At 47.0% G+C, this 14,490-nt stretch overlaps 2 protein-coding genes across 2 annotated transcripts in view; one reads left to right on the forward strand and one right to left on the reverse strand.

The window, feature by feature from the left end:
- The window catches only part of LOC119406690 (DNA topoisomerase 2-binding protein 1), a 65,071-nt gene extending 57,665 nt beyond the window's left edge, over nt 1-7,406 (reverse strand). Inside the window, exon 1 of the mRNA XM_037673425.2 lies at nt 7,226-7,406. The gene's annotated coding sequence lies outside the window, so the exon portion shown is untranslated. The remainder of the gene's footprint in view (nt 1-7,225) is intronic.
- A 217-nt stretch (nt 7,407-7,623) lies between these two features.
- The window catches only part of LOC119406698 (protein arginine N-methyltransferase 7), a 68,469-nt gene continuing 61,602 nt past the window's right edge, over nt 7,624-14,490 (forward strand). The window contains exons 1-3 of the mRNA XM_037673430.2: nt 7,624-7,842; nt 8,029-8,065; nt 8,158-8,307. Of these exons, the coding sequence (XP_037529358.1) occupies nt 7,745-7,842; nt 8,029-8,065; nt 8,158-8,307 (285 nt within the window). The 5' untranslated portion in view covers nt 7,624-7,744. The remainder of the gene's footprint in view (nt 7,843-8,028; nt 8,066-8,157; nt 8,308-14,490) is intronic.

Raw genomic sequence — 14,490 nt, forward strand, 5'->3', positions numbered from 1 at the left:
CCCTTAGTTTCCCGGATACGGGCTAGGCGACCGGCCCCGATTTGGGCCAGTGTATTGCCGGCGGTGTGGTGACAAGTAGCGGCCCGGCGAAGGCGAGTGGGAAGGTCGTCGTTCTTGCCACTGTGTTCCGGTGAGGTAGTCGTCGATGTCGCGAGGCCGTTCGCCTGGCTGTGGGCACGGCGCGTTGACGGCGAATCCTCGAAGCCCCATCTGTCGGTACTGACAGCGGTGGTACGTGTGGCCGGCCTCCCCGCAGTGGTAGCAGAGCGGGCGGTTGCCAGGGGCGCGCCAAACGTCGGTCTTTCTTGGCGTGTATCGCTGGCCGGCTGGTGGGCGGTATGACGTCGGTGGCGGCGGCGGGACTGCTGGGGCGGCGCGGCGTCTTGACGTGGGCGAGGAGGGGGGGCGTTGCGTCGGGCTGCAGCAGCATAGCTCACTGCTTGCAGCTGCGGCTGCGCTGACTCGGGGTGCCCAGAGACTGCTGGATTTCCTCTCGGACGATGTCGGCGATCGAGGCAGCTTCAGGCTGTGGTAAGGGTAACAGCTTGCGCAGTTCTTCCCGCACGATCGCTCGGATCGTTTCACGCAGGTCGTCGGAGCCGACGGCATGAACAGCTGGGCTGTCTTGAATCGATCGGCGATTATACTGGCGGTTGCGCATTTCCAGCGTCTTCTCAATCGTCGTCGCCTCTGAGATGAATTCTTGGACTGTCGAGCGTGGGTTCCGCATCAGCCCAGTGAAGAGCTCTTGCTTTACCCCTCGCATGAGCAACCCGACTTTCTTGTCCTCAGGCATGGCAGGGTCAGCGTGGAGGAACAGTCTGGCCATTTCCTCTCCAAAGATGGCAATGCTTTCATTTGGAAGTTGTACCCGCGTCTCTAGCAAGGCTGCGGCCCTTTCTTTTCTGACGACGCTTGCAAACGTCTGCAGGAAAGCGCTGCGAAAGGCGTCCCAAGTTCGAAGAGTGGACTCCCGATTCTCGAACCAGGTCCTTGCTGCGTCTTCAAGGTAAAAGTAAACGTGGCGCAGCTTGTCCTCGGAGTCCCAGTTGTTGAACGCTGAGACCCTTTCGAAGGTCTCGAGCCAGGTTTCCGGGTCTTCGAATGACGACCCGCGGAAAGTTGGCGGCTCCTTGGGCTGCCGGAGAAGTATCGGCGCAGGCTGCACGGGGTCGGTCATCGTCGTTGCGGTCGGTGTTGGGACCTGGAGCTGTCTGGTGTTTTCTGGAAGGAGCCCGTACTCTGGCTGCAGTCCCTTCTGCCTGCGGCTTGTTCGACGATCCGGGTTTTCTTTGCCGTCGTCCTCCTCGCGGCTTGGGCTTGGGTCAGCGCTTCGCGGAGGCGTCCGGATCATGGAAGAAGCAGCACCTCCACCAGATGTCACGTGGTCGTGACGTCGACGAAGACGGCAGTCGGCGTTTGCAGGATGAAACTGTTTATTTGGCCGAACTTGTGGCCAGAAAATGAGAATTAGAACTACAGCAATACACGCTGTACAATGATAGCGGCGAACAGGGCGTCGTCCGTCGCTCAACTGGCAAGTGGTGAAGCGCGTCTGCATTTAAACATGTGCCGTCGAATATTCCAGCATTATCGCTGGCTGTCGTGCACATTCTAGAATAAGCTCGAGTGTGCGCGTCTTGCGCGCAATCTTAACAAAACGATCTACAATGATCGCGAAGGTTTTCGAACAACGAGGCGCGGTTCGCGCTGAGCGTTGCTGACAGTCTTTGTGGCCGAAAACCGAATACAGCAAAAGTGATAAAGAAACGCACGTGGCAATATATATATACACTAGTGCAAACACGCCAGCAGTAGTTCTGAAGACAGTAAGTAGTGTTTCTGTATTGTTGCACATGCTAATAAAGGATTTTTAAAAAATAATATATCCTGATAAAAATAATAATGTGGATAAAAAAAATAATGTATCCTGCAAAATAAAAACCTAAAATAGTCAAGCAAACTAGGAATAAACGACACACTTTGCTGCAGGTGCGAATCCACATAAAAGTCTGTTTTTAGCGACGTAACTACTCAGTGTTATTGAAGACTTCTTTTGTCTATGGCCCTAGGACGTGAAGCTCTTTCTCAAATGCAAGAGATGTAAAAATAGAGTTCGAATGCTCGTGACACCCACCGGCTATGTATTTTCAACGGCGGCGGAGCGGAGAAATGGGCCCGGAGTACCACTGCTGCGGACTTGCGCAGAGCAGTGGCAACTCGAGAGCTTTTGCGTAATGCACTGTGCATATTCTATCACTGTGGTTTCAGCAAAAAGTAGTAATGGAACCAATGTTGCCAAGGGATAAAATGGGTCCAGTTGATTCAAGAGACTTATCCACTACATTTTATCTGGTGCGAAACAAATGGAAAAAAGAAGCAGGCAAGAGATCCCTAGACAAGACGCAGGAAGACACACTCCCTGTTCAAGCCCTCCTCTTTCCTCTGTTTACCTTTAGTGCAAAATAACTTATACTTAACCTATTTTTATTTTTCTGATGTTGGGAAATAATTTTTGGGGTTTTATGTCCCAAAACCAAGTTATGATTATGAAGAACACTGTAGTGGAGGGCTCTGGAAATTTTTTTTACGACATGGTGCACTTTCAGATGTCGGGAAAGAACACGAGGCTTCAGCTGGACTCGGTGGAAGAATGGATAGGAATGGCAATGCACAATTTGGGAATGGCCCAGCAGGATATGAATGGCAACGAATCGTTCAGTATATTGGGCATGTCTATGAAACGGCATGGACCATCCAAAATGTGGCTGAATTTGGTTACTGATAAATCTAGTTGGCCTCGGGAGAGAATTGGCTTGGCGATGCCCTAAACTAGGTTAGGGTGTTCCCAACACTGACTTGGCTCACCACCAAAGTTCACTTTGTCTATTCTGGAATTAAGCTGACCCGCGTCCAATACCACTCCAAAAATTTGGGTGGCCCACCCCAAAAATTGATTATAACAGACTATGCTAAATTTGAGAATTCAGATGGCCCACGCTTAAAACCGGCTTGGCTCACCCCCAAGACGGAATTCTAAGTTGCTTGGAGCGTCTTTTTTTTCCCCTGCACTGTACATTACCAAATGAACCAGTGAGGTGAGACCAAACATCAGGGGCAGTGTACAAATCATACGCTTTAAGTACTATTGTCCAGAAGCGTGAAAATATACACCGCAGGAATCCAAGAATATTTGTAATAAATAACTGCTAAATGTAATCCGCAAATGTCAGGCTCATCACTGCGTTCAGAGCAACTGCATTACTGAAAAAAATTTGGCAGATCCCACGTCTTGTGGGAATCTCTTTCATGTGAAGCAGTCAGCGAGTTCTATGCTGCATTTTTGGGCTTAGAGCCAAGCATTATGAGGTGGATCGACGTGTTTTTGTAAGTGTAGTAGATGTGTGCACATCGTGGGCTTGCCAGGTACGTCGACAGCACTGGCGTTTAAAGGGTAACTTATGGTCTGACACAACGCCTCCTCTATTTTTTTCAATGCCAGTGCAAACGCTCACTCATCAATGGAAGCCATCGGTCCGCCTTAGTTCAGGGAGTTTCCGTGGTGCGACGCCACATAAAGGGTACAGCTGCTTGCATCACACGTGCGTCTCCTATATCATGCGTCTGTCAGATTTTTTTCCTTCGTACTCCTTCCTTTGTGGCTCGAGGCAAAACCGCCGCAACGCACAGCACTTGTGGGGCTCATGTTAAAGTTCTCCCATGCAGTAGCGTCGCAGCGATGCGTCCCGTAGATAGCGCGCAAAGCGGCACGAGAAGAGACGTGCCATCTCAAAACACTGCGTCTTTTTGTGAGCCAGCATGACAACATACATAGTAATCATGAGGGATGCAAGACGCCACGCCCCTCCAGACGTAGGCGGCTACAGAGATAGCTAGATCAGTGATGGAAGCGACATTTTGCTTTTTGGAGCACATTCTGGAGCAGAAAAAATGCTAGTTGGGAGCAGCTATTGGCATTTTTGGTGCAGATGGCAAATATTTTGAACGACTCCTGCAGTTTAAAGCACTATTTAAGCATCTCATAAGTATTAATACTTATTGTTAAACATATTGCACATACAATTATCACTGCAAATTACAACAAACAAATGATTAAGCAGACGCGTGGTCATTGAACACCTACGTAAGACGAGCTATATACTTAAAATTTTTTAGTTGTTGTGGCAGAAACGATATAAAACCGATAAAGCAAAGTCCCAAATCATAAAAGAAACCACTATCACGTACAGCAGTTTATAATCAGTAATAGAGAAAAGCAATCTGTTATTTTCATATTTCACCAGAATAGCCTGCATTAAAAAACAAACAAAAAAGAAACTAAGTGTGAATAGGTTGAAAAAACAGCCTTGCCATTTCTTGTGGCAAAAATGAGGCCGGAGCTGACAAAGTGATAAATGTGATCAGTCACACATCACAGTCGTCCCACCAGCAGTTAGTAATCAGTGAGATATCGAACTAATCTCACACATATTTTACCAAAATAGTATGCCTGTCCGATAAAAATATGCAGCTAAATCAAATATAGGTATATCAACAGTGCCACTACTTGTGCCATTGTCAGTGTGCTAGTATGGCGCTAGTATAGAAACACCATACTAGCACACTATACATACTATACTCGCAAACTTTTCTTGGCAATGAAGGAAAGGCTACGGGGGCAGAGCTACTGCACATGTACTGGTCCGCGAAGTAGTCCGGTTTGGCACACGTTTCGAATTTAGTTTCAGTTTGTGAACCTTCCATATCTCCTGTGACGGCTGTTCGATTATTTGAGTGCCCATGGTGAATAATAACACTGCATACTATTTGCTTCGTCTGCTTAGACAGCCATTTGTTTGTGAAATTCGTCACAAGCTCCTTTGGCGAGTCACTGGAAAAGCTAGAGGGGGCCAGTGCTCACCTGAAGACTAAGACACTATTTTGACTGTGAGGTGCACATAAAAGGTGCAACGTTTTCACACATACAAAAACATGAAGTGACACTGCGTAAAGTAAAAGAAATATAAATTTTATGTCTCCTTGGTGTTGTGCTGCACCTTTTTTCAAACAGTGTCCCATAGAAAATAAAGTAATGTTTTTAATTCTCACGCAGAAAACACGGACGCAATTGTGGGACTATATTCTTCAGTGGTAGCAGACGCGTAGTTTGGCTCTGCAGCCTTCTCTTCATCGCCAAGAAAAGTTGCCCGCGAGTATATAATGATACTAGACAGCTTGTTTTATTTAGGCTCGCTGGATGATCATGTGCTTAAAGGTCATTGTTTTCAGTTTAACAGCGCCATTTCGGAGCAGGTCCGGTGCAGCATTTCTCTTTTGGAGCGTAGATAGAAACGCTTAAAGCGCCTTGGGTTCGCTAATACCTGTGACACACGGGCATGTTTGAAAGGCCATTGAGTCAATGGCCATCGAAATGCTACAACTCCATTGAACTCTATGGAGTTCTCGCGTTGCCACACGACGGTTTTCAACGGCCGTTGAGTGATTCAGGTGTTTCTCGCGAAATTTTTGTGGCGCTGCTAATTTTATTTTCGTTTTCATGTCGTCGTAAGTGAACTAAAATAAATCCACTTAAAAGCACACATTTGTGGGTTGCTTTGTTCTAAAATATCAAAAAAATTGTTTATACACAATGATAAGTGCATTATTAGCTATAAGCAGAGTTGGTTATAAGTTTGCTGAACAGCGAAACTGTGGCTACGTTACAACCGCTTTACGCGTCCGGCCGCTTTTCTGGGTTTGCCACGTAGTACGTAGTTTTGCCGTTTTGCCTGGTTTTGCGGTTGCGTGTACTCATTTCGTTTAATTACGTGCTTGTTCCGCCGTCATGAGGGACCGCGAAGCAGATGACAAGGCCGCTATGGTGTTCTACATGGCTGCGATCATGCAGCTTGATGCTGGGATTGAAGCAGTGAAAGAGGTAGCCGACGCCATTGAGGATGAGCTGCTGCTGTTATCGCGAGTATGCGTAATTCCTACATTCCAAATGACACAAATACTTTAGTAAATGAGTTAGAACGCCCAAACACACTACTTTTAATGTATACTCGGTAAATTTTTCCTTTTCTAATCATGAGTATCAGCACACTGGGAACGAGAGGGCGTGGTGACGCTGTTTCCGCTTCCGCCGCTCGATGGCCATCGAAGTTTCAATGGTGTCTTCGAGTGCTCCGTTGACTCGATGGGCCACTGACTCAATAGCCTCCGAAACTGCCCGTGTGGCAGCGCGTGCATCCCCGTTGAGCCAATGGACCATTGGTTCAATGGCCTTCGAAACGCCCGTGTGACACGGGTATAAGAAATGCTTCGCATCGTAGGCGTGCGCAGGGTTCCCCTTCAGGGGGGGGGGGGGCGAAGGTTCGTCGCAGCGCACCCCCTCCCAATTATGTCATGTATGGTGCTGACATTGCGCCCCCCCCCTCCTTATTATGTCAATAGGCAGTTTTCGAATAGCGTACGCTGAGTTAGCGTTAGCGGCCCGCTATTTCCGTCACTTAACGGGAGCCCGCAAGCGGTTAGCGTACGACGCATGCGCAGTTGCGCGAAAAGCCAACGCAAAGTTGCGCCCCCCCCCCCCCCTCATAGGTGAATAGCGGCGAGGCGGTTTCCCCCCCCCCCTTAGGCTCGCCTACACTTCGCATTTAATAAATGTTTCGGTAGCACCACAACGTTCATGGCAAATAAAGGGCACAGAGCACGTTTTTGACGTGATGCAGCAAAGAAATTTTGTACGTAATCTCTTGGCTGCAATCGTCTAAACATACGGTCGTGTACTTGGCACCCTAAAGAGAAACACAGTAGGGCAGTTACCTAAGCGTTTGCATTTGTGGACTTCTATCAATCGAGATGCGCGGAGGGCGCATACGACGTGCAACATGACCTTCTACAATAGAAGCATAGGTACTCCGTTTGAACATGAAACAGCGCGCTTAGACAGGACAGAACAGAAAGCGCGCTGTTTCATGTTCAAGATGTACCAACTGGCCCGCGAACAATCATTGGTACTCCGTTTGAATCGTCAGATTCAACTCTTGCCAATGCACGCAGAAGAAAAGAAGACCGCAAATTATCAAGCACGTCCTGTATCATTCAGGATTTCGCTCATTTGACGTATTTTATGCCGCTACCATGACAATGCCAGCGGTAATGCTCTGAAAACTCAAAATAGCAATAGGAAAGCGCGATAACGAACTAATGGTTAACGTACCATTCCCGGGAAACTTGCTTGACATCGAACACTGAGCTCGTGTTCAAATCAACGCTTCACTTCCACATGAAATACATAAACGCCTAATGAACTGTCAAGACAGTACAGTCAAACTGCGAACCACACTACATAACATTGACTTGACACCCGACCACACGTTGGTTGCCGCCGCGACAGATATTTCGCGGGAACCGCACATTAGGACACGGAAGATGACGCCAACTGTCATTTAAAATTGCAATAACAATAACGTTCAATTTATGAGCATTTATTAATAAAATAGTGTGTTTAGAACTATTTTACACAATTCACGCTTACTGCACATGTTTTTTTACTTTTGTTGTTAGAGTCGCTAGTGTCGCGCCCGTTGCCAGGAGTAGCGTCCGTAGTGTCCGTAGCGTTTGCACGTGGGTTCCATTCAATGTAGCACATGTGGTGTGCGCAGCTCAGACGCTGTCACCCCGCGTTAACGTAGCAGCGTCAGTGTCGTTTGAAGAGACGTGATCGGCTACTGAACAAATGGAGCGAACAGTAGTAATGACAGAAAACCCGGTAACGGGTGTAAGCGAGTCAAACTATGTTATCGAAGATTTTGACTGCCAGCAAGATATTGCTAGGTAAGTTGCCAGAATCTTGCTCGACTAATGTTTTGCTTTGACGATCTCGACAGCACGTTAATACGAGCGCAAAAAATAACTCATGCACCCTTCATATCTGTACTCATGTTAGCGTGTTGTGAGACAATTGCCGTCAATCAGGCTGCATTGTGGGACGCGATTGATGCTGCGTTTCTGTTCTTTCAGGTCGGCGTTCGCTGATATGCTCCACGACCATGAACGAGTAACGCGCACTTTTTATTCTTTTCTGCTTTCTGCACGCGATTTCGTACTTTGTGATTACTCGAAGCTTACTGTCTTGATTTGGTCTTGCAGAACCAAAAGTACCATCTGGCGTTGTGCGAAGCTATAGACAAAGTCCATGAGGCTGGAAACATCGCGGTAGTGCTGGACATCGGTACCGGTTCAGGTCTTTTGGCGATGATGGCCGCAAGGCACGGTGCTGAAGTTGTGTACGCCTGCGAGGTATGCTTTTGCAATCAATAACGCCTTCAAGTCATATCTTCAGATTCTGCTCACTATGAAAAGCGACAAAAATACGACGCAGAGCGCGCAGAGTCGACGCAGAGCGCGTAGATGTCATTACTCCCAGGGCGACACTTGTTGTCATTGCACAATGAATTTCGCGTTCTTCTTAGTCGAATAGTAGAAAACTTTATTGGTAAAATACACGTGAAAGTGTTGTGTTTAGTGCCGTTAGTCCATATGTATGGTTGGTGGCCTAACCAAAGTAGCGTTCCTTTGCGCGTTGCCCACATTATGGCGTCTCGCCAAATAATACCGGTGTCACACGGGCACTTTTGATCGCGATCAGGGTCGATCTGGATCGTATTTCTTGATCGCGATCAACAATCATCGCCGCTACACGATTCAAACTAATCAGGATCGACGTCAGTGAAATCGCGATCTGGTTCCCAGATCGCGATCAAAATTGCCCGTGTGACACCTGTATAAGTGATGATCATGGAATTTAAAGTTCGCTTCACATCGTTGAAGATCTCTAACCTGACACTAAGTGGAGTCATCGTCACCTTTTTCTTAGCTCCACGGGGTCAGGATCGGAGACGCTCAGCACACAACCATTCGACCCTGCTACATTGTGTGTGTTCATGGACAATGCATAAAATAACGATCAATATAATCTTATGGACAGTTATCCATGTTTAAAATTTGTAGTTTTCTTTTTCCATTCTGTGAAAGAAAATTTTGAGTTGGTGCTGAAAACTTTCCAATAAGTCGGCAGTAATGTTGTTTAAATTTAGGACGCCACTTTTCTTGTGCAAATCTACATTGATAGTATTTTTGTTACTGTGTTTTGCTTTTGTAATGCACAAATGAGTCACTTTAATAATTTCTGGGGTTTTGCATGCCAAAACCACGATATCATTATGAGGCATGAAGTAGTAGACTCCTGAAATTTCTACCATCTGGTGTTCTTGAAAGGGTATTGAACAAAAATCGGGAAAAATTACGAAAACATTCCACTCGGAAGACGCAACTGTTCTGTCACCGCATATTTTGCAGCAGTTGGCTGTATTTTTGTTGTATCGCCAGCGTGCGTGGAGCGACCTGCTCATACCAGCTCTCTCTACAGCAGTGCGTGACCCTGCTTTCTATGGTCACGTGTTCAAGTAGTTACCGAAAATGTCATGAGAGAATGCCACTACCTAACCCCATAGCAGCTGACATGACAACTTGAAATGGTTGAAACACCTTGGGAACGGCGACCGCGTTGTGAACAAAGTACAGTGTACTGCGGCTGGTGTTTTGTTTTTGTGGTTTTTTTTAGGTACTTGCATGACATTATTAAAAATGGTCCTTTGTTCAACTAATGCACCCAAATGAGGCAAAGAAAATAAGGTAGATGCATAGACGGCACAAGATTGCCGTCTATGCAAGGTGGGGGCAGGGGTCCGACCCCCCACCTCCTTATTGTGTGTTCATGAGTGTGTCTGTGTGAGTGCGTGTAAATAGATGTATACAAAAGGAGAAAATTTAGGGCGGAGTTCTACCCCACAAACCAACCCTCCAATCCCCCTGACTTTGCCATGAGCATCTAGTTTTAGCCATCTCGATTTTAGGCTCTCCCTGTTATCAGGCTGTAAACTTCTTTCACTTGGCACCCATGACTGTTTTCCCGGACCTGCATGTAAGCCACATTGCGATGAAGTTTGCAACTCATGAAAAAATTACTAAATATGGCTGGTATGTGAGTAATACCACAGTCCTTTAATACTTTTCTTCTGGTTATGAAACTCCCACCAAAGTTTCATATTGGGCGCGAGGACATACTTTGGCGCCACCATGCGGAGGCATCCCTGTGATATGCAAGGCTGGATTGCTCCGCCAGCCCTCTCCCGCACAGTCCGCAGCCGCATTCGCGTCTCCTCTATTATTATTCTCGTTGCACTTCCCTTCGATGAAATCAGTAAAATACTGCAACGGCTTCGTCACTGATCATACGGTGTGCTAAATACCTGATCTGAAAAAATGTTACGCTCCTCATGATACCTTAGACAACGCCCTGACTGCTGAGGTCGTCTGCTATGGCCGCCTACATGGAAGCCACGGGGGCTGAGCGCGCTGCTTTTGTAGAAGGTTACGAACAATCTTGTGTCGAATTGAAGCATCAAATAGGCTATAGCGTGTGCTTGCGTCTAATACACATATTTTTGCTCCAAGAAATGCATGCAACCATGTAACTTCATTCACTGTATGTTAGCATCTAAAAACGAGCCACAGCTGACACAACAAGCATGCGCACATTTACATTACTCTTTAGCACACATATCTCTATGAAGCACGACGCAAGCGGATTCTCCGTTTTGTGGAAAGCAACCAAGCATGCTTAGAGCTGCATGCAGCTGCAACCTTTCCAATATGATTGGCAAGAGATACGCACGTGCGTGCCTTATTCGGAGTTGTAGCTAGATAACATTTCACATGAGCACAGGTTTCTCCTTGGCAAGATCTTAATATTTACCTTTTGCTCCTTATTGCGCAAATTTTCTACGGTTGTCCCGCGGTGCGCTTTCGATCGCCATCGAGCCACATAGGGATGCAAATTTTCGATGATTGACTCAGTTCTCCAGCTTCTACAAAGGGGTCAATCGCGATCGAAAAATATGGTCCCAATGGGGCTCGATTGCGATAGAAAATGCACCGTGTGCCAGCCGGCCTTATTACTTTGCCCACTTGAATGAGCATGCTGCAAGGTGTGGATTACCATGGTCTAAATGGCAATGTTATGTTTCAGCTAAAATACCAGCGTCCAGCCTTTACAGCTTCATTGATAAGCAGTATGACACTTCGCTGCTGCTGTTAGAAGGTGAATCAGTGTCACATGAGGACAATTAAAATGGACACCTGAGGAGGGGGGGGGGGGTACGCAGACTGGGTTTCATCGGCGAGACAGGTAACTTTCAGCAAAGATTCAAGCAGCACATGTATGATGTAAGAAAGAAGGTTTTATCGAACAGCAGTGGCCGAACACGCAGAAGCAACTGGCCACGAAATAGGCTGGAATAGGGCAAGAATAACGGTGAGAGAAAGTAGCTGGACTTCTCGGCTTAATCTTGAATCTCTGACAATCCGGACGACAGCGCACACGCTTAAACATAATGACGGCAACTTTCCACACATGTACGCATGTTGCTACATCATATTTTAAAACATACATAACCGGACTGTTTGCGCATTCATTTATCGTTGTGAACAAGGCTCCCATGCGGGAGCAGCATTCGTGATGGGTGTCCATTTTAAGTTTTTAACCCCATGTGCTAGAAATAACAATAAAAAAATATAGGTGACAGCGGCATCATGCTCTTGCAAGGCAGGGTATAAGTGAAAGCTCACGCCTGGTTCCTTCACGTACGTATAGCGCACTGTGGCACAGAGCAGAAAAGTACCAGGCCAACGGTAACTTTTACTGCACTTTTCCGCATTGTGTAGCCTCTAGGGTTCCGTAGACATAAAGTGAGAGCAAAACAGTGCTGTTCAAAAGAAAAAACGCCACGAAATCGCGGTTAAAAACAACGCATCAACCGTCCGCTTCCCTTCGCCAGAGTGAGGCGAGATCACATGATCCAACCCTGCACGTCACAGCAATTGCAGAGCCCGCATCTCCAGTGGTGGGCCTCGTGCCCAATAGGGACAAAAGCTGCCGCCAGAGGCGCCGCCGTGGGTAGAAGGGCAGTGATCTGCCACGCTTGGAAGGGCAGTTGTGCGTTTGTGTGGGTATTTCCCATGAAAACATTTTAGCCACATTTTTTTTTTTGGCTGTTGCTAGGGTTACGTCCAGACGTAACTGTAGTCACCGCAATCGTAACGTCCAGACTAAAGTCCCTAGATTTTTCCCTGTTGAAGAGCAGGGAAAATCTAGGGACTCTAGTCATGTGGCTTTCCACAAACGTGAGTACATTATTTTCCTGTTGCTCAGTGAAGGCCCTCTGCGCCCTTCGGGCGCAGCAACCTAATCGTGGCTTCACCCTCGCTTCGCGAGTGCGGCCATTTCGCTAACGCTCAATGGCCGGTTGGCAGGGTCACGGGCACGCGCTACTGGCCGCTGTCGCGGCCACGCGCTGTTTAGCCAGCGCGCCTGCCCCTTCGGGGCAGGCGGAGGCGCACGTAACCCAAGAGCCGCGTCGCGCTTCTCTGGCAACAGACCTCAGCAACACCTGAGACAAAAAAAAAAGAAAAAAAATTGCACCAGCAGCGAGGTTCGAACCAACGCCCTCGCAGTTCCGAGCACGACACGCTAGCCGCTGCGCCACTGAGGCCAATCGGTTCGGTAGGTCTAATGGGCTGTATTTGTATTGCCACGCTGGACGTAACTTTTAAGACTCATTATTCTTACGTCCAGACGTAACTGCAACGGCTCGTACCGTTACGTCTAGACGTAACGCTAGACACTCCCTTTTTTTTTTCAGTGTTCATAATGACATAAAAGGCAGTGCTAGAACAAATAGAAAAGGATGAGAAGAATACAAGACATACGCTGTCTTCTCGTCCTTTTCTATTCATTCTAGCACTGCCCTTTACATCATTATGAACCCAAACCAATTTGCCCACCTCTCTGTTATTTTTTCATTGTGTTTGCTAACTGGACATCGCAGTGGTGAGTGTTGAATAAACAATATAGCACGCAAGTTGTTTACCAGCTCAAGTCATTAATTGTTAGCAGTGGTTGGACCTAGGTCAAGTGATGCAATTTCACTTGTGCTCATACCCATACCTATGTTTCTGGATTACTCGTAGATTGTTAAAGACATGCTTAAATTATACAGCAGACCCTGAATAAGCCTAGCCTACCCATAGATTAACGTCGTTTGCACAAGAAGTTATGCTGGGCCCTATCGCGCGCTCGTGGCCTGCAATGCTTCTTCCACTGATCGCCTGTTTATTTTGGAGCATCACGAGGCTGCCACTGAGAATTCCGCGTGAAGAGCAAACAAGTCTGAACATAAAGCCATCAGGCACCAATTGCAGCAGCATCTGTGAACAGCATGTGCTAGATATAGGGAGTATGTATGATTTGCAAGTGAAATTCTTGTATTTGTGCAGACAAATTTTATAACACTGATCAGTTCATACCTGCCCTGACTGTCTTCCTCTTTTCATCTATTCACATTTAATGTTGCATGTAAATCAGTTCAAGGTTGAAATTCCAGTTAGTCACTTGAAAGCACCACCCCAAGTCATTTTCTAGGAATACTAGCACAAATAGAAGCCAACTCGGAGCTTCCATCACCACTATGTTATTCCTGACTACGCTTACAGATTTTACTGATTAACATTTTTACCTTTATTGTGTGTTTTCAATCCACCTACAGTCCTCTTTTATATGTAAAATTTTTCATTTTTTCTGCCGAACAGAAAAATTTTCGTAGATCTCCAGCTAAAAGTGCATAGCATTTAGAATCGTACTGCGCTACTCCCTGTAGGACGGTATCTGCTTCGCGAAAAAATAGAATGATTAGCATTGCATAGAATTATTAACCCTTTGCGGTCCGTTGTCGGGCAGTGCCCGACAATGCTACACGGCCGTAGCGGTCCGCTGTCGGGCACCTTCGACCAGGGTGTTCGTGGTTTAAATTTCGCTGTTTTCTCACTGCGAGTCGTGCGCATTTTTTGTATACATCAAGTGCCATCTCTTGAGGATCCAGTGAGCTTTGTTTGTTGAGGTTTACTTTTTTTTACACTAGGGTGCAGCACTGTGTTGAGCACGGAGCCCAGAATGTACCCACTCGCGCGCAGTTCGCCGAGAAGCATGGTCACGTTTTCAGCGCGTGCATTTTACGGTGGTGCTCTTAGCGAAAGCGAGGATGACTTTAATGAGGAATAGGATTACGCGCTTCCACCAGACAATGGTGAAAGTGATTCGACTGAAGTGAGTGACGAAGACGACGATGGCGGTGGTGGAGACAGCACCTCTGTTGACACACAGGGGAACAGTAGCAACCCTGGCCTGCACCCAAGAAAATGCTTTTAGCGGTATCATACGCTGCCCAAATATCGCTAAAGGAGTTGCCTGCAGAATGCAGGAGCAACCAATAAATATCCTGTGAGTTTTTCTTCCACAGTTTGTGTTTTTCTTCGCGGCGCCAGAGACTGGCAAAATAGTTTCGGACCGGTAGAGCCGGAAAGCGG

Source organism: Rhipicephalus sanguineus, chromosome 1, assembly GCF_013339695.2.
Source record: "Rhipicephalus sanguineus isolate Rsan-2018 chromosome 1, BIME_Rsan_1.4, whole genome shotgun sequence".
NCBI classification, from domain to species: Eukaryota; Metazoa; Arthropoda; class Arachnida; order Ixodida; family Ixodidae; genus Rhipicephalus; species Rhipicephalus sanguineus.